The sequence below is a fragment of the Bidens hawaiensis genome, unplaced genomic scaffold, assembly GCF_021521415.1.
Source record: "Bidens hawaiensis isolate Kalapana, Puna unplaced genomic scaffold, B.hawaiensis_p1.1 tig00018313_1, whole genome shotgun sequence".
Taxonomy (NCBI): domain Eukaryota; kingdom Viridiplantae; phylum Streptophyta; class Magnoliopsida; order Asterales; family Asteraceae; genus Bidens; species Bidens hawaiensis.
The window spans coordinates 381,836-407,823 of NW_027492768.1; the positions used below are offsets into that span (position 1 = coordinate 381,836).

Below are 25,988 nucleotides of genomic sequence, written 5' to 3' on the forward strand. Positions count from 1 at the left end.
TTATATTTAGATCTTTTACCTTAAATATGTAGTTTTAGTGATGATGATATATATGTGATATTTATCTTGTTATAAGAATTGTAATTCAGTTTCAGCTATTTTAAGTTGGCTTTTGGAACCAAGTTTCAAGTGATTCGATCCTCGTTAGATAACAGAGTACCCGATAAGTAATAAGCAATCATTTACCCAATGTAGATGAGACACCGAGACTAGCTTCGCGATAGATGATAATTACGACACAATATTGCATAATCAACATAACCATAATGTAAATAGGAAGTAAAACATTGAGGAGGCAAATGCCAATCAACAACTTTATAAATCAAGGTAGCCATTGATTGTTTATCACAAATGGTGCAGCTTTTTTTTCCTTTCTTTTTTTCATTTTATTTTTATTTTTATTTTCTTGGGGTTTAAACATTCCATAAACCTCCTCTGTCAACACATTTACTAGTTATAATGACAAGAACAGAACTAGCTAGAACTTTTGTTGTCATGATGCAATCTCTTCCTCAACTTGACTATTGAAAACAAAGCTCGGAAACGTGGTTGTGATATCCCTGCATTTTACAAAACAATATGTTACCCGAACATAGGGATGGCTTTGGTTAAGGGTTAAGCTTAATCATAATTGATTGTCAGTAATGGTTATTCGGTTATTGTTTTGCTTAATGGTCGGTTTTGGTTAACATTCGGTTATATGGGCGTATACGTGTAGGCGTATGCCTTTCTTCTACCTTCTTTGATTAGTTAATAATGATGTGTTTATGGTTTTTTTCTAATAATAATTTGTTATATGTTTGGTGACGGTTTGGTTATTGGTTAATTTTGGTTAAGGTATGCTGACTCGTACCCGAACATCATCTCTAATTACACTTTACCCCTTATAGTTTTAACATTTACATTTTAACCCGAATAGTTTCACAGCATACCTTAAATAAGGAAGTGTCATAATCTTCAACAAGGAAGGGTTTTTGGTAACAAAAGCCTGCCATTCTGCTTTGTCTATCTTTCCATCCCTGTCTCCATCCGCCTCTAAAAACGTCTGCTCAAAGTACTTATATAAGGTAATACTGATGTATAATATTATATCACGACCAGCAAGAACAAACTCACATTGTCCAATATAATCTCAATGGCATCGTCAGCGAGTTTCAGTTCCGACTCATGTAAAAGTGCTATTAGCATTTGTTTAACCTGCAAATAATGCAAATGATACAAGTAAGATACTAATGTAAAAAGATAGTAAGAGACATTAATTAAAATATAAAAATCAAATTTGAAGTACCCCTCGGCGCTCAATGAATCCCGTTCCGTCCAAATCATAAAGCTTGAACGAAACTAAAACAAATCATAAAGTAATAAGATCATAATGTTGCTTTAACTCTAGTCTAAATAAAAAAGTTTAACTTACAATTAATTTTATCTTGCAGAGGAGCTTTGGGATGGAACACGTTGAGTGATCTAACGAAGTCACCAAAATCGATTACTCCTTTTTGTTTAACGTCAAAAAGAGCAAAGATCTGCACACAAAGCTTTTCATGTGTTAGATATCACATAACAATTTGAACGAATACTTCGAGTATCATGAAAACTTAGTTATATGCATTATTCAATATGGCTTGTTACCATGATTAATCGAAAATCTTTTATCTTGACTATTATTAATACCCTGAAAATAAATTGAAGGAACATCATACCCTGTTTGCAAACATATTATGTTTATTTTTTTTCTTGAACATGGCTAGTTGGAACTCATCCTGCATATGTAAAGAACATGCAAAATTTAGACAACGATATGTTGTGATAAAAACTGAACAATGTAGAAGCGAGCGTGATAAAATACCTTGCTAATTAGCCCATCATCAACTACAGAACTACTTATGCTCTTGAATAACTCAAAAAGTGCTTCAACTTCACTGACACTGACTGCAGGATGAAAGTTAACCGTGAATGAAAATAAGCAATCTGAGCATGCTTGGGATTGAGTTTGAAAACAACGTACTGGCTTACTGGAGCTTTCAAAAAGTAATAAGTTAAAAAGTGTTTGGCAGTCACAAAAATATTAATTTTTTCTATGCGCCACAAATCCTGGCTTTTTAAAAATGCCAAAAAGTCGATAAGCTGTTTTTGTAACTCAATGATTATGTAAAAGAGCAATTTCATGATTAGGGATCCGACTGACAAGCTGTTTGAGAAGCAAGTTTCCTCGGGTCTTCACATGCGGGCAACGGATGCCCCATGGAGGAATGGAAACATCCCATTGAGACAAGCAAGGTTGTGCAGAATTACAAGCCACTGCTATTTGCTATCAAAATCATCTCAACCTTCATAGAATCAAAATATGAAATCAGTCATACAATTATTTGAATTAAATCTTATAAAATTTTAATGCATTGAGGATGATAAAAGTGATCATGCGTCTTCAAATCCACATATCTAACTAGGGCTGTAAACGAACTGAACGTTCAGCGGGAAGTTAGTTAATGTTTGTTCATTTAATAAACGAACGAACATGAACAAGGAATTCCATTTGATTAACTAAAGAACGAACACGAATAGAGGCCATGCCCATTCAATTGTGTCGTAACCGTTTAATAATGTGTTCGTTTACGTTCTTTACGACCATTCATGTTCTTTAATGTTTGTTCATTAAAGGTTTTTAATCATTTTTAATGACTTTTCTAATCTTATCATAGATGTGTATTATATGATATGTAAATTAACATATGAAGATGAATGTTATAAAAAACCAACAAAACTTGGTAGCCAAACCGAACCATACATTGATGATTGACCATTCTTGGTTAGTCAGATCAAATAAAACATTTTATCATCATAATTTATGTTCGTGAACCATTCACGAACAAGAAATTTCATTCGGTTAGATGTTCGTGAACCGTTCACGAACAAGAAATTTCGTTCGGTTAGATGTTCGTGAACCATTCATTCATCCGATAAAAGCTTAAAGGACAAACATGAACATAGCCTTGGATTTGGTTCCATTCGGTTCGTTTACAGCTCTAGATTCAACAAACATACAAGCTCATAATTCATATAATCATCTTCCTTAATTATCTATCGCCTCTCTCGCGATGATTAACTTATGTTACAATTCAACGTATCACACCCTTACTCAACGATAATAATACAATCAATTATCAACATCGCAAAACTAATGGAGATTAAGTCAATTATCAACATTATAACATTATGATACAAAACTAATGTAGCGTTAGTCGGTTATTGGCATAATAACATTATGATACAAATTTAAATTAAATTCGACGTATATGTAAATGAAACCATAGGTAACAATAACAGAAACATCAATGTGATACATAATAAATGCATAGGGATTGAATCGTTGTACCGGCCGGGAGGAAACGAGCCGCCGAATCGGAGAGATGAGGATGATTTCTGAGACGAATGGAAACCGTGAAAGAAAGATTATTGCGGACACTCGTATAATGTGTTGTATTAATGCAGGTGGACGTCCTTGAATATTTGTTGTTTGCATGAACAAACTTGTATATATAGGTTGTTGAGACCACGTGTTTGTCACGTGATGGTTCAATTGCTTGGTACCTAAGCCTCTGGTTTCATTTTTATTTTAGCAATCTAAAAATCTAAATATTGGGCACTGTCTTGAACAAAGGATAAATGTCAATGAGACGATTAAAAACGTGTCTAAAAGGATTCAACTCGCGTAATTAACCTGTTTATGACATGAAGTGTTGTAAAAATCGCTAGTCGGTAGTCGAGCGGTGGGGTGAGACTAGCAATTAATCGAGATTAATCGGGATTAATCGGATCGGATTTTAATGTATAATTTTCAGTTTTATGTATATGAACGCACACATTTTTATATGTAATTTTCAGTTTTATGCATACACAAACCTCGTCAGAAATTGGCTGGAATCTCGCTGAAAATTGTTGGTTCTTGCTAAAATCTCGCCGGAAACCGCTGATTTTGGTCGAAATCTCTTTTGAAACCGCCGATTTGGCTGGATTTGACCGTTGACCGATTAATTAGCAGACTAGCCCAAAATTAATAAGTGAAGTAGGAATTAGAGATTAATCAGCGCACAGTCGAGATTTTTGCAACACTGCCTCCATGTTTAACTAATTGCACTAAATGTGTTAACATGTTTAAGACTCGTTTACTAGAGTGACACAGATTTATAATTTTGTAAGTAATTGATATTTCATAAGTAAATTCTCCCCCCTGACCAGCTAACGTAGTCTGTTATTTAGGGGTGTAAACGAGCCGAATCGAGTCTAAGCTTGTTAAGGCTTGATCATCAGCTTGCCTTGTTTTATGTTAAAATGGCTCGAGCTCTGCTCGTTTAGAGCACTATCTCTAAAGCTTGAGCTCGACGCGTTTATCATTGATTAATTATTTATATATTTAATTTATATATTTCTATAAATATTTATAGAAAAATTACGTCAATCGATTGAGATATGGAGATATGATATGCCACAAGTATTTATAGTTATAATTTGCACGCGCGCGCACACATAGGTTATAGAAAAGGGTTCAAATAACAATAAGAAGTTTCCTAGGAAAGATAAGAACCAATATATTTTTGACATGTGGCATTATAAATTATGGTTAAAGAACAATTCTAGGAAGTTGTGATGGTTATAATGGTGAAAGAGTATTTATAGGAAACTATGTCGGTTTTTGGTGTGTGTATATATATATATATAGGGTTATACTAAAAATAAATAGTTTTCTAGAAAGGCTAGGAATAAACCATAGCCATTGGATCATGTTATTCAATGGTTGAGATTTAAAATCACCAAAAACCGACATAGTTTCCTAGAATTACTCTTTCACCTTTATAACCAATGTAGTTTCCTAGAATTATTCTTTCACCATAGGTTATAATGGCACATGTCAAAAATCTACTGGTTTTTACCATTTCTAGAAAACTCCTTATTCTTATTTGAACCATTTTCTCTCTCTCTCTCTCTATATATATATATACACACACACACACACTAGTTTTAGAGCCCGTGTTACACACGTGATAATTCAAATTATAAAATTATAAGTAAAACAAATAATTACATGGCGTATATGAAAAAAATGCATTACATCTATGCTTGTATCTATACAATGTGTACATAAATTGATTTTATTTATATCACAAAATGTTTTTTTTAAATGAACTTAATAAAAAAATGTCCGTGCAAAGTCGTACACGAGAATGCTTCTTTCTATTGAAAAATTCATTCTCGGTGTCATATATGTATAATTGAAAGAATTTTGGTTATGAACCAATTTCGAAAATAAGACTTCTCATACGACAGTAGTTCTAACCACTCAGCCTAAATACAAAAGAGGCGTTACCTTTATTGATATATTTATCAATTTACCACCTATCAAAAGAAAGTAGGATATTAAATTGTAACAATGGACGTTCTTCAAGAACTACGTTTTTCTGAGCTACGCCATAAAAAAGATTTTGATAAGTTTCAGAGGGCTTATCAACTTTGTCATAATGACAACATAAAAAATAACATGTTAACCCATTCAATTTTGTGAATATTTTGTTTCATTTGAGCATAGTTTTACATAACATGCTTCCCATGCAACGTTCTGATCGCCATTGAAGGAAAAATTAATGTTGGCATAAATATTTGAAATTTGATAAAAGTTAGAAGTGTTGATAGGCATGGGGGTGGCATGTCGAAAGTGTTCTCAATCTTTTCTTAAGTTTTAATAGTTGAGGGAAAAATAGTCAATTTGCCAAATTCCGAACCTTTTGATTATTTCAAAAAATGCCCTTAAAAATAAACTTGAAACCCGAATCATGTTTTGACATTTTAAAGTCAACACTTTGAACCCATAACAAATTTGACGATCAATCTATTTTGCATTCTCAAACTTTTAAAAATACTCAAAATTTTCATTTTTGACCTGTAACAAAATTTGACATAAATGTAGTTAACTTGTACCAAACAATCTATTTACCAACTTTTGACCCATAAAATCAAATTTAACTTCCACAAAAAACCCAAAACAATTTTCATTTGAGAAACATGATTTGTTGTTGATATTTGGAATTCACCAAGTATTTTGAAATATATAGTAAAATAATATATTAATATTTATATTTATAAAAATATATAGATATTATATAATATAAATATAGTGTAAAAGGAAAGCGAATAATTATTCATTTATTACATATATTAGGGTATATTAGTTTTGAAGGAAAAAAATTGTGAGAATTAACCAAAATATGACAAGTGTCTCCATTTATTTTACTTTATTAGAATAGGTATATATATATATATATATATATATATATATATTGGTAAACTTAAATTGTAAAGGGAGACAAAAATAAGAAGTGTGAGAAGGATTTGTGATCACACAAAAAAACCCTTAAAAATTCAAGAAAATGATAAAATAAATCATAACTCAATATATAAATAAATAATGAAAAAATTAAAAAACCAAAATGTTTCCCCCGTCATTTCCGTTCCCAAAAAAATAATAATAATAAAAGACAAAATGCCGAGAAAAAAAAATACACAATGCCGAAAATGAACAAACAACACAATGATAAACAAAAAATACACAATGGATTATAAAATATAAACCAATGCCGAACAAAATATGACACAGTGTTGAATAATATAACACAATATCAAGAAAAAAGACACAATGTCAAAAAAAAAAAGACACAATCAATGACGAAAATAAACACAAAACACAATGATAAACAAAAAGACACAGTGATCTTTTTCACTCAACATTGTGTCTTTTTGGGTGTTTTTTTAGAACAAGGAAGAGAGTGTAAACATTTTTGTGTTTTTACATTTTTTGTTTTGTATTAAAATTTGAGTTATAATTTTTTTAAATTAATTTTTCAGTATTTTTTAGAGGCTTTTTTTTTTGCTACAAATCTTTCTCACCATTATCATTTTTGTCCCCCTTTGTAGAATAACTTGATCCACACATACTACTTAATTAATTTTATCATAAGTGTATACATGATAATAGTTATTAAATAAATACGATAAATAAAAATTAAATAAATAAAAAGCTCGTTTATGCTCGCAAGTCGGCTCCATATATGACGCTCGGGCTTGACCTTGTTTTAAACTAGGCTTGAATGGGTCTTTTAACGAGTGGATCTCAAGTAATTTACGAGTGACTCGGCTAATTTACAGGTCTATTTGTTAAAAAATGTATTCTAATTCTAGATAAATTCTATTTTATCATGTTAATCATAGCATCATTTTGATAAGTGAATTGGGTCAATTGTTATGTTAGAGTGTTCTTTCATGTTGTTGAAGTGCTTATACTCAATCTTATTAAACGGGTCATTATATGTCGTTCATGTGCATTAAAATTGTTATATTTAACGTGTTAAACGCGTTATATCGTGTAAGCTTAAACATTGTTGAATTATTGTTTAATGGTGGAATGAGCATTCATAGGTACTGTATATGCACCGGGCAATTTGGCACTGTCACCTCATTTATACCCTCAATTACCCACAAACAAAAAAATCACTTGCAACATTCACCCACAAGTACCCTAAAACCTTAAACAAGCATTTAGATTAAATTAAAAACCAAATAAACAATGGTTGGTTAGGTGGCAAAGGTTTACCATATGGGTTTGAAGCCATACATACCCACACATAGGTGGCGACGATGTTACCACATGGGCTCGAAGCTTGCCATGAGGTGCCCATCCAAGAGATGCACAAAAAACCCGAACTAGAACCTGACACGAAAAAAATACCGGGAACCAGGTTTTTAATGCCCAAACCCGTACCCGACCCTACCCGTAGGATACAGATAGGGTATGTATTTCAGTACAAAATCAATACCCGGAACCGGACCCGGTCTGTACCCGGTCATACCCGAAAACCGGAACTGGGTTTTTTCAACACCCGAAACCAGGTTTTTCAAATACCATAAATTACCCGAAAAATACCCGAAAGTTTCCCAAAAAAATACCTCTAAAAAGTACAGCCTTGAAAAAAATTCAATCTATACCCGAAAAATACACGAAAAAAAGCCAAAAGAACCCGTGAAATTAGGGTGTTTTAAATACCTGGAAATGGGTACTCAAATACCCGATTTTAGAATATCTGGTTATATACCTGGACCTAGACCCGAACCCGACCCGGATATTAGCAATACCTAATTTTTCAATACCCGGTCATACCCGAAACCGATTCCATACCCAAAACCAGGTATTTAAAAAACCCGATTTGTACACCTCTACCCCCTCCCTTAAACAAGTGCCACTTTGGTTAGAAACTTAGAATGCGTCCGAGCCTAATCTTTCTTGTTAACCTACTACAATGTTAGGGCCTAAGCCTTAGAAAGGCAGAATAGTAAGAATTGTGGATGTACATTTCGTTAGTTGTGTGATTTGTAAGCTAAAAGCTCACGTCTAACTTACCCCTCTTCTTCCTTCTTAGCCACGTGTCCTGTAAGTTAAAAACTGCATCTGTATGCTAAAATTAGCCTACCTAAGCAACCAAAAATAAATTCGTGAACTTTTTGTTGGCAATGCAGACAATATTGGTAGTACGAGGGGCTGGATGTTACATGGAGATAGAGGTGGGCAAATAAACCGGTTAACCGAACAGACCCGGTTTGAAACTAATTATGCAGAAACCGGTTTGGAACCGATTGAAACCACTTAACTGAACCCAACCAAAACCGAGCAAAACCCGAACCGAAACCGAAACCGATCATAACCTCATCAAGAAACCAATTTCAACTTGAACCGGAACCAATAATAAACCTGCTTTGACTTTTCTTGACCAAACCGAGCCGGCCTCATCCCAAACCAGTTTATATATGTAATTTTTAGTTTTATACATACACAAACATATTTGGCTGGAAATTGGCTGGAATCTCGCTGGAAACCGCTTATTTTGGTCGAAATCTCGTCAGAAACCGCTGATTTTGGTCGGAATCTCGCCGGAAACCGCCAATTTTGGCCTGATTTGATCGTTGACCGATTAATTAGGCGACTAGCCCAAAATTAATAAGTGAAGTGGGGACTAGCGATTAATCGGGGATTAATCGATGCCTAGTCGGGATTTTGCAACACTACCTCTATGTTTAACTAATTGTACTAAATGTGTTAACATGTTTAAGACTTGTTTACCAGAGTGACACGGATTTATAATTTTATAAGTAGTTGATATTTCATAAGTAAATCCCCCCCCTAACCGGCTAACGTAGTCTGTTATTTAGGGGTGTAAACGAGCCGAGTTCTAAGCCTGTTAAGGCTTGATCAGCTCGCCTTGTTCTAAGTTAAGATAACTCGAGCTCGGCTCGTTTAGAGCACTATCTCTAAAGCTCAAGCTCGACTCGGTTATCATTGATTAACTATTTATATATTTCTTATTTATATATTTCTATAAATATTTATAGAAAAATTACGTTAATCGATCGAGATATGGAGATATGGTATGCCACAAGTATTTATAGTTATAATTTACACACAAATATAGACATATTACTTGATTATTTTTTATAATAAATTTATACATAATAATAGTTATTATATAAATATGATAAATAAAAATTAAATAAATAAAAAGCTCATTTATGCTCGCAAGTCGGCTCCATATATGACGCCCGGGCTCGACCTCGTTTTAAACTAGGCTTGAATGGGTCTTTTAACGAGTGGATCTCAAGTAATTCACAAGTGAATCGACCCGTTTACACCTCTATTTGTTAAAAAACGGATTTTAATTGTAGATAAACTTTATTTTATCATGTTAATCATAGCGTCATTTTGGTATGTGAGTTGGGTTCATAGTCAGGTTAAAGCGTTCATTTATGTTGTTGAAATGCTTATACTCAATCTTATTAAACGCGTCGTTATATGTCGTTCATGTATATTAAAATGGTTATAATTAATGTCACACCCCGACTTAAGGCCTAAGCGTGACACCCGTAGTTGGTACCTATTTTGAAAATATATCAGAGTTGCTGGTTATTAGCGGAAGTCTTTGGTTATAATAAAATATTAATTTATTTTGAAAACCTCTTGAATAATAAATATTCAAGTATTTTGTTTTACAAACCTTTGTTTACTCTCGTTTACAATATTTTATTTATTAAAAACTGAGCCATCTCTATCTGTGAGCATCTATCTCCAAGAGTGACTCAAATGCCTTGCTACCTGTGCTATTCTTGCTTTCCTGTAATGAGGGGAAAAATACGTCAGCGATATGCTGGTGAATCGTTGACTCTGAAAACATTTGACTGACAAGATAGTTTTGGAACAAACTCAGCAGAAACGTCTCTTATTTCTGGGAACTTGTGCCACTGCCATACACCCACAATTATGGTTCTCCAATAACTGCTGCTCATTGGAGAACTTTCGTTATGTCTATTAGCCTGCGGCCACGTAGCCTTGATTGATAGGTTAACAAATATGTTTGGATCCAGACACATGTGTACTCAGTCTGAGTTGCTTTTATTATTTACCTTGTAACTTAGGGATCACGTAATCCCTTAAAATGTAGAAATCACATAATCCCATATTTTACTGACTGTTTAAGATAAACAACCCGTTTATCTGACTGTAAAAGGTTTAACGTATTCACCTGTGTTTGTGATTGTCTTTTCTAAATGATGTGGTGATCTCGTTTGAAAACCCTTGTGAATGAATGATTGATCTATGTAATAACATAAGTTTATATAAATACTCGGATCGTCTCTTGATACAGCTACAGACCTTTAGTCTGGTTTTGATAGCTATAAACCTTAACTGATCATTTGTTTGAATAAAATATTTCGACCTGTAGTCTTTTTATTTGTTTATAAATCATGAGTTAAGTTTCTTTTTTCATGAAGAATCATCAACTGATAGGTTTCTTCGTCAAGAAGAAACATTGAATTGACTATAACCCTGGCATGTAAAATCTTACATTTTTTAGTTGTGAAGAAACTACTATATCTGCTTGTATGTAAAAGCTTATGTTTCTTAATCATAAAGAAACATTATTTTAACTATAACCTTTACATGTATAAAGCTATTATAAACATAATCATGGTCAAGGTTTTGGGCTATACCCCTGATTATGGTCTAAGCCATATAATATAATAATAAAACAATATTTAGGCAGAACCCCTACCTTATGCGGTATTTGGAGTTTATATGCCTAAGTTTGTACGGGCAGCAATTCTACTTTCTATTGCGTATCGAGGATCAAATCGTCAGAACTTCGGGGCTTGGAACGCACTACGAGGTTGGCACGCTTCTCGATGCTAAGTGTGTGTGAGTGGTGGTGTTTTGGTGTGAGAATGGAAATGTCGTGAGCCTCCCCTTTTATAGCCGATTTTGGGAACCATCGCGTAGCGCGATGGTCCTTTCTACTAGGGCATCGCATAGCGCGATGCCAGATTTTGACGCGTGGCATGCTGACTCAGCCCCTAGCGTCTGCCACGTGTCCCCCGTTGCGACACGTGTCTGGTGACTCATGCAACCCCATCGCGTAGCGCGATGGGTCCTGAAATCCGATTTTCAACTTTTGGTCCCTCGTATTTGATAACTTGTCACTTCTTGATCATACTTCCATTTCCAAAAATACTAAAGCGGCCCTTATGCGGCGATGCGAGCGTGCGAAGTGCGCCATCAAAACGCCACATTACGCCCATCGCCCGAGTCCGTGTCCGTACGCGTCGGGTGCTTCACACCCTCCGCTAGGACTATGGAGAGTGGCTAGCCACTTTAAAACATTTTTATGGAAACTTGCTTCCGTATAAAGAGCTTCCATTTCTTTGTTTGTTTCCATGTGGGATGAAAATTCTATTCCTTATTTATACCCATGGAATGCTTCCTTTTTTTTTCTTTCATCTATCCATGTGGGATGGATTTCCTACTTCCTTAAACATAAGATGCTTAATTTTTCCTTCATTTTTCCCATTACTTGATTTTGAGGTTATTTTAATCCTCCAACTTTCAAAGTTGACATTTTTAGTCCAAAATAAATATGGATTTTTTCTAGGATGTTACAATTAACATGTTAAACACACATCATATCGTGTAAACTTAAACATTGTTGAATTACTGTTTAACGGTGGAATGAGCACTCATGAGAACTACATATGCACCAGTTTTAGAATGCCCGGTTCTATACCCGACCCGAACTCGATGCATAGAGTATGGTTTTGGAGACAATACCGGACCGAACCCAATCCGGGTATTGCCAATACCCGATTTTTGTCCCTTTAAACAAATGCCACTTAAGTTAGAAACTTAGAATGCGCCCGAGCCTATTCTTTCTTTTAAACCCACTACAATGTTAGGGCCTAAGCCTTGGAAAGGCAGAATAGTGAGAATTGAGGGTGCGCATTTCATTAGTTGTGTGATTTGTAGGCTAAAAGTTCACGTCAACTTACCCCGCTTCTTCCTTCTTAGCCGCATGTCCTGTAAGTTAAAAACTGCATCTGTAGGCTAAATTAGCCTACCTAAGCAACCAAAAATAAATTCATGAACTCTTTGTTGGCAAAGTGGACGATATTGGTAGTCCGAGGGGCTGGATGTTACATGGAGATAGAGGTGGGAAAATAAATCGGTTAACCGAACCGACCCGGTTTTAAACCGATTATGCAGAAACCGGTTTGGAATCGATTGAAACCACCGAACCGAACCCTGCCAAAACGGGTCAAAACCCGAACCGAAACCGATCATAACCTCATTAAGAAACCGGTTTCAACCTGAACCGAAACCAATAATATACATGTTTTGACTTTTGTTGACCAAACCAAACTGGTTTTGCTCGGTTTTGGCCGGGTTCAGTTCGGTGGTTTCAATCGGCTTCAAACCGGGTTTTAAACCAGTTTCTGCATAATCGGTTTCAAACCAGGTCGGTTAACCATTTATTTGCCCACCTTTATCTCCATGTAACATATTGTCCGCTTTGCCCACAAAGAGTTCACAAAAACCGAACCGAAACCAATCATAACCTTATCAAGAAAACGGTTTCAACCTGAACCGCAACCAGATAACAAACCTGTTTAGACTTTTATTGACTAAACCGAACCGGTTTCATCCCAAACCGGTTTTAAGTTTTAAACCGATCTGCTCACCTCTAGAGGTGCACAAACCGATTTAAAACTCAAAACCGGTTCGGTTTGGTCAACAAAAGTCAAAACCAGTTTATGATCGGTTTCGGTTCGGGTTGAAACCGGTTTCTTACAATGTTATGACTGGTTTCGGTTCGGGTTTCACCCGGTTTTGGCCGGTTTCGGTTCGGTTAACCGGTTTGAAACCAATTTTGGTGGAGAAAATTACAAACCAGTTCCAAACCTACGATTTCAATCGGTTCCAAACCGGTTTCTACATAATCGGTTTTAAACCGAACCGGTTCAACCTGAGAATAAAATGTGTTTTTTTGGATAGTCTAAGAATAAAAGTTCGGTTCAATCGGTTCGGTTTTGGTTCAGTTTTCAGGTCGGTTCGGTCAACCGGTTTATTTGCTCACCTCTATCAACATGTTTTTTTTTTCTTTTTTGAAAGCCAATATTGTTTTGTTTCTCTATAAAATGTGTGTTTTTTTTTTTTGGATAGTCATGATCTCGATCCAACTAAAAATGCTTATTATATTGACTTTAGAGAACCGCAACCACACACCAATAGAGAGTCAGCTGCTTTTTACCAAACCTTTCAACGCATGTTGGCCGTTGATTTTACGTTCCATATATTAACAACTTGATCTACCGGCAACCTGCACTGCAACTGCACTCGTTCGTTGCTTCTATTGCTCAAGCTTGCAAATACAGGTATTCAATTTGAACCTAGATTTATAATATTTCAAATATATTATATGATTTTATTATGATTGATTGCTAGTGTAATTAACATTACAGCCTGTATTTCATCTTCACGTTGTGTTTTTGAATACTAGTTCAGATCTACTACATATACATATGAATTAGGATGTAATGAATAGTTGAATACTAATAGTATTGGTGTTCAGTATTCGAATCGGACTCGAAAAACTCGATACTTGATTAATTCGGATTCGGTTGCTGAATTTCGAGTTCGAATTTAGTATTAGAATACGAATTTGTGATTTCCGATTCGATTCGAAATTCGAGTTCTTATTATGCATTTTAAGTTTATATATATATATATATATATATATATATATATATTAATAGGCTTGTAAACGAACCGAACGCTCGGTGAACTATTTGTGAACCGTTCGGCAGGAAGTTCGTTTATGTTCGTTTATTTAATAAACGAACGAACATGAACAACAAATTTGTGTTCGTTTAAATATTATCTGGATAGGTCATCTTCTTAAAGGTTTTATATTTGTTAATTTGTGTTCATTTAAGTGCTTTCATTTAAGTTCGTTTATATTTGTGTTCATTTACATTTGTTTAATTGTTCATACATGTTCGTTTATCTTTGATCAGTTATGTTCGTTTAGATTTTAAATAAACGAACACAAATGTCCATTTTTAAATAAGCAAACATGAACATAAATATTTGTTTGATTAAGTTTCCGTGTTCTTTTAAAGTTAAATGAATGAACATGAACATGCCATTGTTTGTGTTCATTCGATTCGTTTTCAGTCTTTCTTTATTCACATTGATGAATACATCGGTTTCAATCTCTAGGCTCTGCCGATTTTATTTGTGTTCGTGAACACATTAATTTCCTTAATGAACGAACACGAACATAAAATTTCGTTCGGTAAGTGTCCGTGAACCATTTGTGAACACATTAGTTTCTTAACGAACGAACATGAGCAAGGTTATGGACCTGTGTATCCGTGTATTACACTGGCTGGATAATAAAATAATATGCTTCATATTGTGCGGGTTAAATAATGAAATAAATGTTGAATTTACAAAAAAATTATTTAATAGGAGCGAGAGGCGAGAAACAAAAAAATTTTAAAAAGATGTGCCAGCATGTCTAGTTTAGTAATCGAACTCGAATCCAAGCTTCAAAATTTCAAAATGTGGATAATTCGATTCGTTTAATTCGAGTATTCTAAATTCAATTCGTTGAACACAATTTTAAGTTATCGAATATGTTTGCCTTTTTTTCAGATTTTTTTTATTTACTCTGGAGGCAGAAGCTTAGTGTAACCATCACCATTCATTTATTAGGTTCAAAATGAACTTCACACTATGCGCAAATCCTTCAGAAATAACCTCCCCTTGTTTGGAAAGATCAAAAAACATAACCATAAATAAATCAAAAGCCATGTCATCAATCAGGGCTAGTGACCTTGCCAACAAAGACGGTATCCGAGTGTCTAGTCATGATTCTAGAAAGGCAGTGCTTTCAACTCAATACGTACCCGGTCAACTGGACGAAACTCGTTTAATGGGAAAATCATTGTCAAAACCAAGGCAGAAGTTGGAATTTGTCAGGACATTGTTGATTGACAACTATGACAGTTACACATACAATATATACCAAGAGTTATCTGTTATTAATGGAAGTAAGCTCTCACTATACTATGTTGTTTATATAATAATAATAATAATAATAATAATAATAATAATAATAATAAAAGACGAGAAAGTGTCTAATAAGTTTTAATGTTTTTAGTACCTCCGGTTGTGGTGCGGAATGATGAATGGACATGGGAGGAAGCATGTTATTACATTTATGAGGAGAGAGCCTTTGCTAATATTGTTATATCACCGGGCCCTGGATCACCAGCTTGCCCGACTGATATAGGTATGATTATAACATGTTTGACATCATAGTGTCAATTCAGTTATAACTGCCGGAGAAACTGAGCCGACTTTTTTGTGACATAACAGGAATATGTCTTAGGTTGTTGCTAGAGTGTGCAGACATTCCAATCTTGGGTGTCTGTCTTGGACACCAGGCCTTAGGATATGTGCATGGTGCAGAGGTTGTTCATGCCTTTGAACCCGTTCATGGACGTTTGAGGTATATAAACTTTATAACCATTATTGACACATGCAATTTTACATTAATATTGTATATTTACATTAATAATATTGTATCAACTCCATTTCTCTTCTTTAGTGAAATTCAGCATAATGGATGCAGTCTGTTTGATGGTATACCTTCTGGAAGAAATTCTGGTTTTAAGGTCAGCATTTTATATTAAAATTCAAAAAATAGGTTTATTGACATAGTTTATGGAGCATTTTGATGACTATGGTTTTTTAACCAATGCAGGTGGTTCGGTATCATTCGCTTGTAGTAGATGCAAAATCACTTCCAAAGGAACTCATACCTTTAGCATGGACTTGTTCTACTGACACAGTTTCTTCTCTAGTTGATCAAAAGTTTGACCTTAATGCTTATAAAAGTCAAACCGACATGAAGGTTCTCATGGGCGTCATGCACTTTACGAGACCTCATTATGGTTTGCAGGTGGCCCCCTTATCTTTGTTTGCATCATTATTATTATTATTATTCATTACACTTGTAGCTAAATTAAATTTGTTCCTTGAACTGCAGTTTCATCCTGAGAGCATTGCCACGTGTCACGGGAGTCGGATATTCAAAAATTTCAGGGATATTACTGAAGACTTTTGGGGCTCGAAAGACTCTACCACCATTAGTGAGAGGAAGTTACAGTATAATGGTAAACTACTAGTACTAAATATGACTGGCTAACGGGTTCGGGTCAGGTCGGGGGGTCACAACAAGAAATCTGAATTGTGTCGCACTTTTTTTTTATTAGCACTGAGCAGTAAACTTTACCTAGCATGCACGCAGGTTGGAAATGGAAGCTGGCGGTTTACACGTGCATACCTGTCGGCTTTTAATACAAAACATGTCAACATGTACAAGATGGCACAGTCGTCAAACGGGGTCAAGTTTTTGAGATTACAATGGAGAAAACTTGAGAATTTATCTTGTCAAGTTGGCGGTGCAAAAAACATTTTTCTTAAATTGCTTGGAGATGATAAGGCTGAAAACACCTTTTGGCTTGATAGCGCTTCTACTGAAAAGGTATATCAAGATTTTTAAAAATTGTTGTTCATTTTAAAAAAAATATTAATATATTTACTACATGTTTGCTTATTATGCAGAAAAGAGCAAGATTTTCATTTATGGGTGGAAAAGGCGGGTCACTTTGGAAGCAGATAACGTTCAGATTGTCAGACACAAGGTTCGGTTACTCGGTTTCCGTTTGGTTCAGTTCGAATTATTATTCTGCTGGCATGATATTCAAATTTTCTTTCTAACAGTACAAGTGGAGGTCATATATCAATAGAAGATGCTCAAGGGTTATCTACAACCACATTTTTGGAAAATGGTTTCTTCCATTTTATGAATAAAGTAAGGAGGACAAATTATATATAAACTAGTTTTATAACTCTCACCGACACTTCATGCCTTTTTATCGTCAGGAACTTCAATCTATTTGTTATGATGAAACCGATTATGAAGGGTTACCTTTTGAGTTTCATGGTGGATACATTGGTTATCTCGGGTATGCAAAATTTCATGTTTTTTATGAAAATTAGAAGTTTATAAACAAATTTCATTAACTTCAAATTTTCACACGCAGATACGGCCTCAAAGTCGAATGTGGCATACCAAATAACCGTTACAAGGCCAAAACACCAGACGCGTCTTTCTTCTTTGCAGACAATATTATAGTCATAGATCATTCCACCAATGACATCTACATTCTATCTATACACGATCAAACCGACAAAACCACTGCTTGGTTAGATGACATGGAGCAAAAGCTAATGACCATGAAGGCTTCTGCTTCCAAATCCTTATCATCTCAGACGTCTGCGCGTGTTATGTTAACAAACACGGGCTTCGATTTAGATAAAACCCGAGCGGAGTACATGGAAGATGTGGAGAAATGTCAGAAGTTTATTAAAGATGGTGAAAGTTATGAGTTGTGTTTGACAACTCAGATGAGAAAGAAAATAGGAGATGTTGATCCTTTGGGGCTTTATCTTCATCTCAGAGATAAAAACCCTGCACCGTATGCCGCCTGGCTTAATTTTGAAAAAGAAAATTTGAGTATTTGCTGCTCGTCCCCCGAAAGATTCTTAAGGTTAGATAGAGACAGTGTTCTCGAAGCAAAACCAATTAAGGGTACTATCGCTCGTGGGTCGACACCTAAAGAAGACGAGATGCTTAGATCACAACTACAACACAGGTATTATTATTGCGGTGTCAGCATTTGGAACTTTTGTTGACCCGCAAGTAGGGATGTAAACGAGCCGAGCCGAGCCATGCCCAAGCTTGACTAGGGCTTGAGCTCAGCTTGTTTTGAGCTCTTTTCTTAAAGCTCGAGTTCGGATCGTTTATTATATATTAATTTATATACATAAATGGTCCCTTTGTTTGTGAAAGGGTATTTTGGTCATTTTATTTAAACTTAACTGATAAGCTAACAGAAGCTAGGTTTAGACCCCGTACTTGTCCAAACCGCAGTAATCATCTATGTAACTAACTCTAATTATATATATATATAATATTAAATAAAAATTACATAAATAATAGGCTTGTTTAGGCTCGCGAGCCAGCTTTAGATTGATAAGTTAAGCTCGGGCTACTCATTACTCAGTTATTAGACAAGCTTATATTTAGGCTGGAGCTCGTTTATCAGAAAGCTTATTTTTAGGCTCGAGCTCATTTATGCTTGGCTCAATATGAGCTTTTAGCAAGCCGATCTTGAGTTAGCTCACGAGCGGCTTGGTTCATTTACGCCCTTGCAAGCAAACACTTCTTTTCTGTCTTTTAGAAGAACATGATTTATAGTTTAACGTGTTAATGTGTTAAAATTTCAAACTGCGGTCCATTGGCTGAGTATTCTGATAATAATTCATATTAGTAACTTTCTGTCAACAGTGAAAAGGATCAAGCAGAAAATCTGATGATTGTTGACCTTTTAAGGAACGACCTAGGTCGTGTGTGTGAACCTGGGTCGGTTCACGTCCCCCGTCTCATGGAGGTGGAATCATACGCAACCGTCCACACCATGGTAAGCACGGTCCGTGGAAAGAAGCGGTCGGATCTAAGTGCGATTGATTGTGTTAGAGCAGCATTCCCGGGTGGGTCAATGACAGGTGCACCCAAATTAAGATCAATGGAACTTCTTGATTCTCTTGAAAGTTGTTCTAGAGGGATTTACTCGGGCTGCATCGGCTTCTTTTCTTATAACCAAACATTCGATCTCAATATTGTTATACGAACCGTGGTGGTTCACGAGGGTGAGGCTTCTGTTGGTGCGGGTGGTGCCATTGTGGCGCTCTCTAGTCCCGAACAAGAGTATAAAGAAATGGTTTTGAAAGCAACGGCTCCGGTTAATGCTGTGGTGGAGTTTGAACATATGTCGTCGGAAGAATAGGTGAACTTTACATACTGTCACGTTTATATATCGATCTAACACAATATTTGGAATCGTTTGAAACCCAACACGTGAAGGGTGAACTGGGATTTTGCTGATCTCAAAAGTTATAGTTATAGTGCATTGATTCAAGATTGGACTTGTCTGTGACTTATTCTTTTAAAGAATTTTCATTTCATTTGATAATATGTTGATGTGGGTGGTAATCTTATGATTGCAATTATGACTGATGGCATATTGTTTTATAATCTTATAAAGTCTAGGACTACAGGCTTTTTAATTTGAATATCCCAAATTATGGATTGGGTGTTTTAGACTCAGTTTTAGTTATTTAAAAACTAACCTTCATCCAAAAACTCAGTTAAGTTTTAACATGGTTTGCACAAAGTAAACTATTGTGGGCCACTTAGCCGAGTCTAACGGGGTATACGTAGTAATGTTATGACTCCAAGATCAATATAGTTTTTGAAAGACTTGGTAGACTTTTGCAATCTAAAATAAGCTAGCGGCGCAGCAGGTGGCGTGTTTGCCTTTCATATTTAATGGTGGTGCTGTTTAAGTGAAATTTACCAATGTTATCCCTTTTGAAGATGTCCAAGAGCCGAGGGTCATCTCAATATTTCTTATTTAATAAGAAACGGGCCTTAAGTTTTCCAGGGCTTAAAGCCCTAGTTTTTTGAGCATTATAAATGGGCCCTAATTCATCAACATTCATATATCCTCCATCTTCTACAAGAACATGCAATACTTGAACAATTTACAAAGTAGGTTTATTTATTATTATTATTATTATTATTATTATTATTATTATTATTATTTAATGTGGTTCCTAAAACTAATAAGTTATTTATAATTTAAATACTTTTGACCCGGGTTATTTTGATTTGACCAGTTTTAGACCCACCCATCTTTGGCTTCACTGTTACAAATTGTTCGGTCCGCCACTACAAGATGCTATGTAAATTGGTAGGAAATAGTGAGGTGGGTAGCAAGAAGGGGCAATGTCGCGAGATTAAATTGAAGTGGTCCAAGAAAACACTGGAGAGAATAAATAATTTGTTTAAACTCTTGCGTCACGCGAGTTAGATTGAATCCGTCACTAAATATAAGTATAGATTATGATAGGCTAGTAAGTAATACCTTATATTATTAAAATCATTTTTATAACTGAAATGCCCCTATATATAAGTGGTATTTTTTAATATGAAAGATAAAAGATTATTAAATTTATCCTTCCAATCTTCCAACTCCTTTTAATTTTATTAAAAAAACTCTAATAAAATTGCACCAAACGAAGAAAAAGTATTCATAACGCACATCCAAAACGGTCGGTAGTTATTTTAATGAAAAGTAATAGTCACCATATCATTGGATCATTACAAATATTCTATTCTTTCTAGTAATCATGGAAATAAACAAATGGTCAATTGCTTAAAGATCACTTTCACACAAGGCCCCCAACCTATTATTCATTATTATTTATATTAATTTTTTAACGACCAATAGATATTTATTTATTTATAAATGGGCTAGCAAGAAGCTAGACATACCACATACAACCGCCAGTCACAAACAAAACTTCCACACCCAATGGCTATCCCGTCAGCCACCACTCTCCTTCCCGCCCGATTGGACAATTACACCCGAAGCCTACGTCAATCCTCCCAAGACACTTCAACTAGCCATGCACGACTCTTTATCAAAAGGTAGCTAATAACTTTAACTCAGTCCACCAAACTAGATAGATGCATCAGGGTCTCTCAATATACCAAAGCATTTCTTTTCTTTCACAACACATAACTACAAGCATTGCATGGAATATCTAGTCTTTTTCTTTGGGAATCGAGTGTAATGCAATTCGTTATTATTTATAACTTTCCATCTCTTCGTGAGGTTAAAATCAGTGATTATTATTTAAAAAATAACAATAAAAATTATTGAGATAAGTAGCAGGGTAAAATATAGAAGGTTCGAAAACAAGTTACTTCTATTTAGTAACTTCCAATATATTAAGTTTTACTTAAGAATATATTTGCCACATGTGTGATATCCAAAAACGCTGAAACATTGCTACGCCTTTTGCTCACATGGGGCGTTTTTGGCCTTTTCTTCTTCCCAAGGTTTCCACTATGACGGTGTGTTTTCCTTTTTCTAATCAATCACATTTTTACAAGTTTTGCATCAATCAATCACATCTTTTCATTTAAAAAAGTTAATTCAAATATTATTTAATCATTATAAGGGGCTTCCAACACTACACATAAAATTGTAAAAAAGTCTTCGTGTCTACGTGACAGTGGTGTTACATGACGTTTTTTAGTTCTACTACGGATGCCCTAATCTTACTTTTAAATATACATTAAAGAGAGACATCATTTTACACACTTGGAAATCACTACCTTTAGAGGGGTGGAGGTGGTCCGTTATAGCGTGGCTATCACGCGTGATGGTCACGGGAACACCGCCGCCAGTCCTTCCATCACGCGTGATGGGGGGCGGCCGTGATGGCTATCACACACTCAATTCGACTGTTGGAAAACTTTGTTACCGTTGAGAGGAGATAAAAAAAAAACTTAATTAACCTATATAAATATAATCAAATCCATCTTCAAATCCAACTCAAATCTAACTCAAATCCTCTACTACAAACAACATTCTAACATCACACAAATGGAGGGTTCAAAGAAACGTGGCTCAGGTTCAAAGAAAACCCAATCCCGACCAAAGGTTCGACAAAATCTTGGCGAGCCGGCGAGATTCCGATTATAAGATGAACCCGACACAACCCAACCATTCCAACAACAACCTTTTCAACCACAACCGTTCCAAAACCAACTGTTTCAATCTCAAACATTTAATTCACCTTTTTCATCGACACCGTATCAAAACCAACCGTTTATTCCACCTTTTTCTAGCCAAATATTTCAAAATAATCCTTTTGAAACGTTTCTATCTCAACCGTCACAAACGTCCGTCGATCCTTTAGAGGATAACAAGGTTATACATCAATTTGCACGTGCTTTTTGTGATGAAGACGACGATGTGGATGAAGATGAACCCGCGGAGGAGGATGCCATCGTCCGTAGACCTTGGTCGTCTGCGGAGGAGGTCACCTTGACCAAGGCTTATTTACATGCCTCCGAAACAAAAAAACACGGAAACCAACAAAAACGAGAGTTGTTATGGAGACGTGTTATTGCACATTTCGAAAAACTTCCCGGTGCAACTAATCGAAACATGGATAAAATGACTTCCAAGTGGGGAGATTTGAATAGAAAATTGTCAAAATTTAATGCTTGCTACATCCAATTGGTAATTATTTTTTTAAACTTATTAGTTAATTTTTTTTAATAATTTATTACTTTATTTTTACAATTTTGATATATATATATATTTTCGAAATGTTTTGTAGAGCCGAGCTCCACAAAGCGGAGCGAGCGAGGCGACTATCATAAAAAACGCCTTGAGCAATTATATCAAGATTTTCCGATATAAATCTTTTCCCCACTTGGATGCGTGTTCCCGTGGTCGACATGGACGGACCGACGGCTCCAAGGAAAAAAGGATCTTCTTCAAAAAGATCAAAAACTTCCGATTCCGGGAACTACACAACGTCTACCGACGGCTTGTCAAGCAACACGCCGAACATGAACTTGAACGATCAACCCGCAGACGATCCCGACGAAGACACACCCACACCCACACGATTGCATCGCAAGAAAAGTGGGGAATCGTCAAGATTAGGAAAGGAAACGGTGGTCAAGGACTTCAACGGATACAAGTCGGCTAAGTTGGCGGAAATGGTCGAGACGAAGGAGCGAAAGCAACTAGCTCTTGCTTCAAAATTAAAACGTGACGAGGCGTATATCAACCATTTGAATGAAAACCAAAAAAACGCCGATTTAACATTCATCGTACAACCGCACGAACATCTTAACGAACCCTTTAGATCGATCCTACTTCAACGCAAACGCGAGCTATGCGAGAAGTGGGGTTGGGAAGCGTCGTAGGTTTTTTTTTTGTCGGTTTTTTTAATTTATTTATCTTTGTAATATTTATTTAATCTTGTTTTATTTTTTATTTAATTTAACATTGTTTTAGTATTTATTGTAACAAAATAAAAAAAAATTCCATCACACCATCACCTCCACCAAAATTCCATCACTAGTGATGGAAAGTGGTGGGGTGAGGTGACATACCGTGATTGGTGGTTGCAAGTTATGGTTTTCAATTATCCTTTTTAAACTCTTTATTAAATCTCAATTGCATTAATGACATTTAAACTAGTCATTAATTAACTTCACTCTAGGATTAGATTGATTATTAAATTTCTTCTCATATTTATATGAGAAAATTCTTGAAATAATCTATTTTAGGAAAGAGAATCTCATTTTGATCCAAAATTTGAAAAATTAAAGAATGTGAATCAATGAAAACTCACGTAGGCGTTACACTCGGATTTCTGCCGATAGTTTTCAAAATCCACTAGTTTTCTGACACGTGTTAAAAGTCTGACCCCACTCGATGTTTTTTTAATCATATCCATCGGTCTTGTTAATTTTCGTTTCAAAAACGTCTCCGTGAAAACCAACTCCTCTATGATGTTTGATCATGTTTTCATCTTCTTCGTAAGTTTTCTTAAAATGCCAAAAATTGTGTTTTTTTTTGAAATTCATCTAATCATACGAACTTGAATTGAATTTCATTTTCATATTCTTCACATAATTTAGAGCACATATTAATTTCATATTTTAATATACACTCTTTTGTCATGAGGTGTTTATAATAATATAAAGTAACAACGAGTGTTATGAAGTCATCGTGGGCCTTTAACGACTGAGTGAAATGACGGGCCAACAATGATGATGAGGATGTTGAATGACCACGTTATGCTAAACAAATTCTTATGTTTTTATTAAAGATTTTTTAAATTGAAAATAATAGTCAATTGTGATATTGCATTTTAACAATATAAAACCAAGTATAATATTGAAGATTACATAATATCAACCGACTAAGAATAAAAATAACATTTGTTTAGACTTTACTTCGGGTACTACTTGTTTACATGTTATTATAAATTTATAAAAGAATTATATACATACTATTTGTTTTTAGCAAAATTTGATTTGGTTTATGTGATCAAACGAATATATTACTTTAATACTTTATTATACAATATATAATTTAACTTAAATTAACACAAGTAGTTCAATTTCTCGTTTTTAAATGCTATATATTGTAAATCTTTCTACAGAGATTGATCTATACGTTTGAGGAACAAGAGATAAAAAAAGAGAAAACAACGTTGGATCTGCGACTGGTTCGGATCAATGGCTTGGCTAACTTTATTTTTATTTGCATATATTTTATGTAGTTGTTATAGCTACGAAAATTATAATATAAGATACTTATACTATACATATAAATGATATAATAAACTGAATACAAACCAATATCATTTAATCTCTTCTATTTTTTAAAAAAAAAAGTTTCCTCTTTTTAAGAAAACAATATATTTCTTTTTATCTTTTTAAAATATAACTACCATAATAACCTACTATATTAAACTTTGAATTAATATAACCACTCTATTTTATGTTACATTAAAATATTTTTAACCATTAATATATCGTATCTGGTTATTAAGTGCGGTTTAATTTAATTAGTGAATTAGCAAGACATTCGTATAATTATTCGCGTTAATTGATAAAATGTTATGGAACATGAAAAGACACAATCATACATGTCGGGCTAAAACGTGACAAAAACGTAAAGCAATTAAACTTTATAGTAAAAAACAGGAAAATTGGAAATAAATAATCATACCTTTTGTGTATTGGCCGATAATAATTCCACCTTTAAAAATCACTAGCAATGGTCCCACCTTTTAACTATTTTTGTCTCACTGGTCCTCCGTTAAAAAATACTTAACGTCTTTATATTTTTTCCCTAGTTTCAAACCGATTTTTAGGGCTTTTGATCGTAAGAACGATATGAGTCGACTGATGTAAAACTTATTTTGAAACGGTGATTCAGATGGCTTGATTTTTGTTAATTGAAAATTCAAGCACCCGAATTGAAACATTGTTTCGTCGTTTGGATCACCATTTCAAGATAAGTTTTACATTGGTCGACTCGTATCGTTCTTCCGATCAAAAGCCCTAAAACATCGGTTTGAAACTAGGGAAAAAACATAACGACGTTAAGTATTTTTTAATGGAGGACCAGTTAGACAAAAATAGTTAAAAGGTGAGACCATTACTAGTGATTTTTAAAGCTAAGATACACAAAAGGTTTCGTGAGATTATTTATTTTTAATTTTTCTAAAAAAATAAAGAATCTTAAATTCATCTAGACTCTAAGTATTCACGTTAATAATAAAACGTTAAGGAGCATGAAAAGACGCGATCATATATGTCGGGCTAAAACGTGACAAAGACGTAAAGCAATTAAACTTTATAGTAAAAAATAAAAAATATTAAGTTCATGTAGACTAAATTAATGGTAAAAATTAAATTACAAATGTCACAATCAACACTACTTCAACTTGAAATAGACTGTTTTAAATAATATCCAAATGCTTAACTAAATCTTATAAAATTTCTTGAAGACAAAACCCCTCATTAGATCCTTTGAATTTG

The 25,988-nt window shown here is 34.6% G+C and overlaps 2 protein-coding genes across 2 annotated transcripts; one reads left to right on the forward strand and one right to left on the reverse strand.

Annotated features, from left to right (window-relative positions):
- Positions 1–417: 417 nt before the first annotated feature.
- On the reverse strand, positions 418–2,243 carry LOC143555796 (calcineurin B-like protein 9). The gene is made up of 8 exons (XM_077045295.1): positions 2,186–2,243; positions 1,847–1,968; positions 1,701–1,760; positions 1,415–1,523; positions 1,289–1,341; positions 1,117–1,197; positions 933–1,045; positions 418–560 (listed from the first exon to the last, which is right to left on the reverse strand). Exons 1-8 carry the CDS (start codon positions 2,241–2,243, stop codon positions 494–496), a joined length of 663 nt encoding a protein of 220 aa, XP_076901410.1. The 3' UTR covers positions 418–493.
- A 12,844-nt stretch (positions 2,244–15,087) lies between these two features.
- LOC143555788 (aminodeoxychorismate synthase, chloroplastic-like) lies at positions 15,088–19,429 on the forward strand. Its single transcript, XM_077045284.1, has 12 exons — positions 15,088–15,477; positions 15,588–15,719; positions 15,806–15,938; positions 16,038–16,104; positions 16,194–16,391; positions 16,479–16,605; positions 16,729–16,976; positions 17,057–17,136; positions 17,216–17,306; positions 17,378–17,460; positions 17,539–18,150; positions 18,846–19,429. Exons 1-12 carry the CDS (start codon positions 15,147–15,149, stop codon positions 19,342–19,344), a joined length of 2,601 nt encoding a protein of 866 aa, XP_076901399.1. The 5' UTR covers positions 15,088–15,146; the 3' UTR covers positions 19,345–19,429.
- Positions 19,430–25,988: the final 6,559 nt, after the last annotated feature.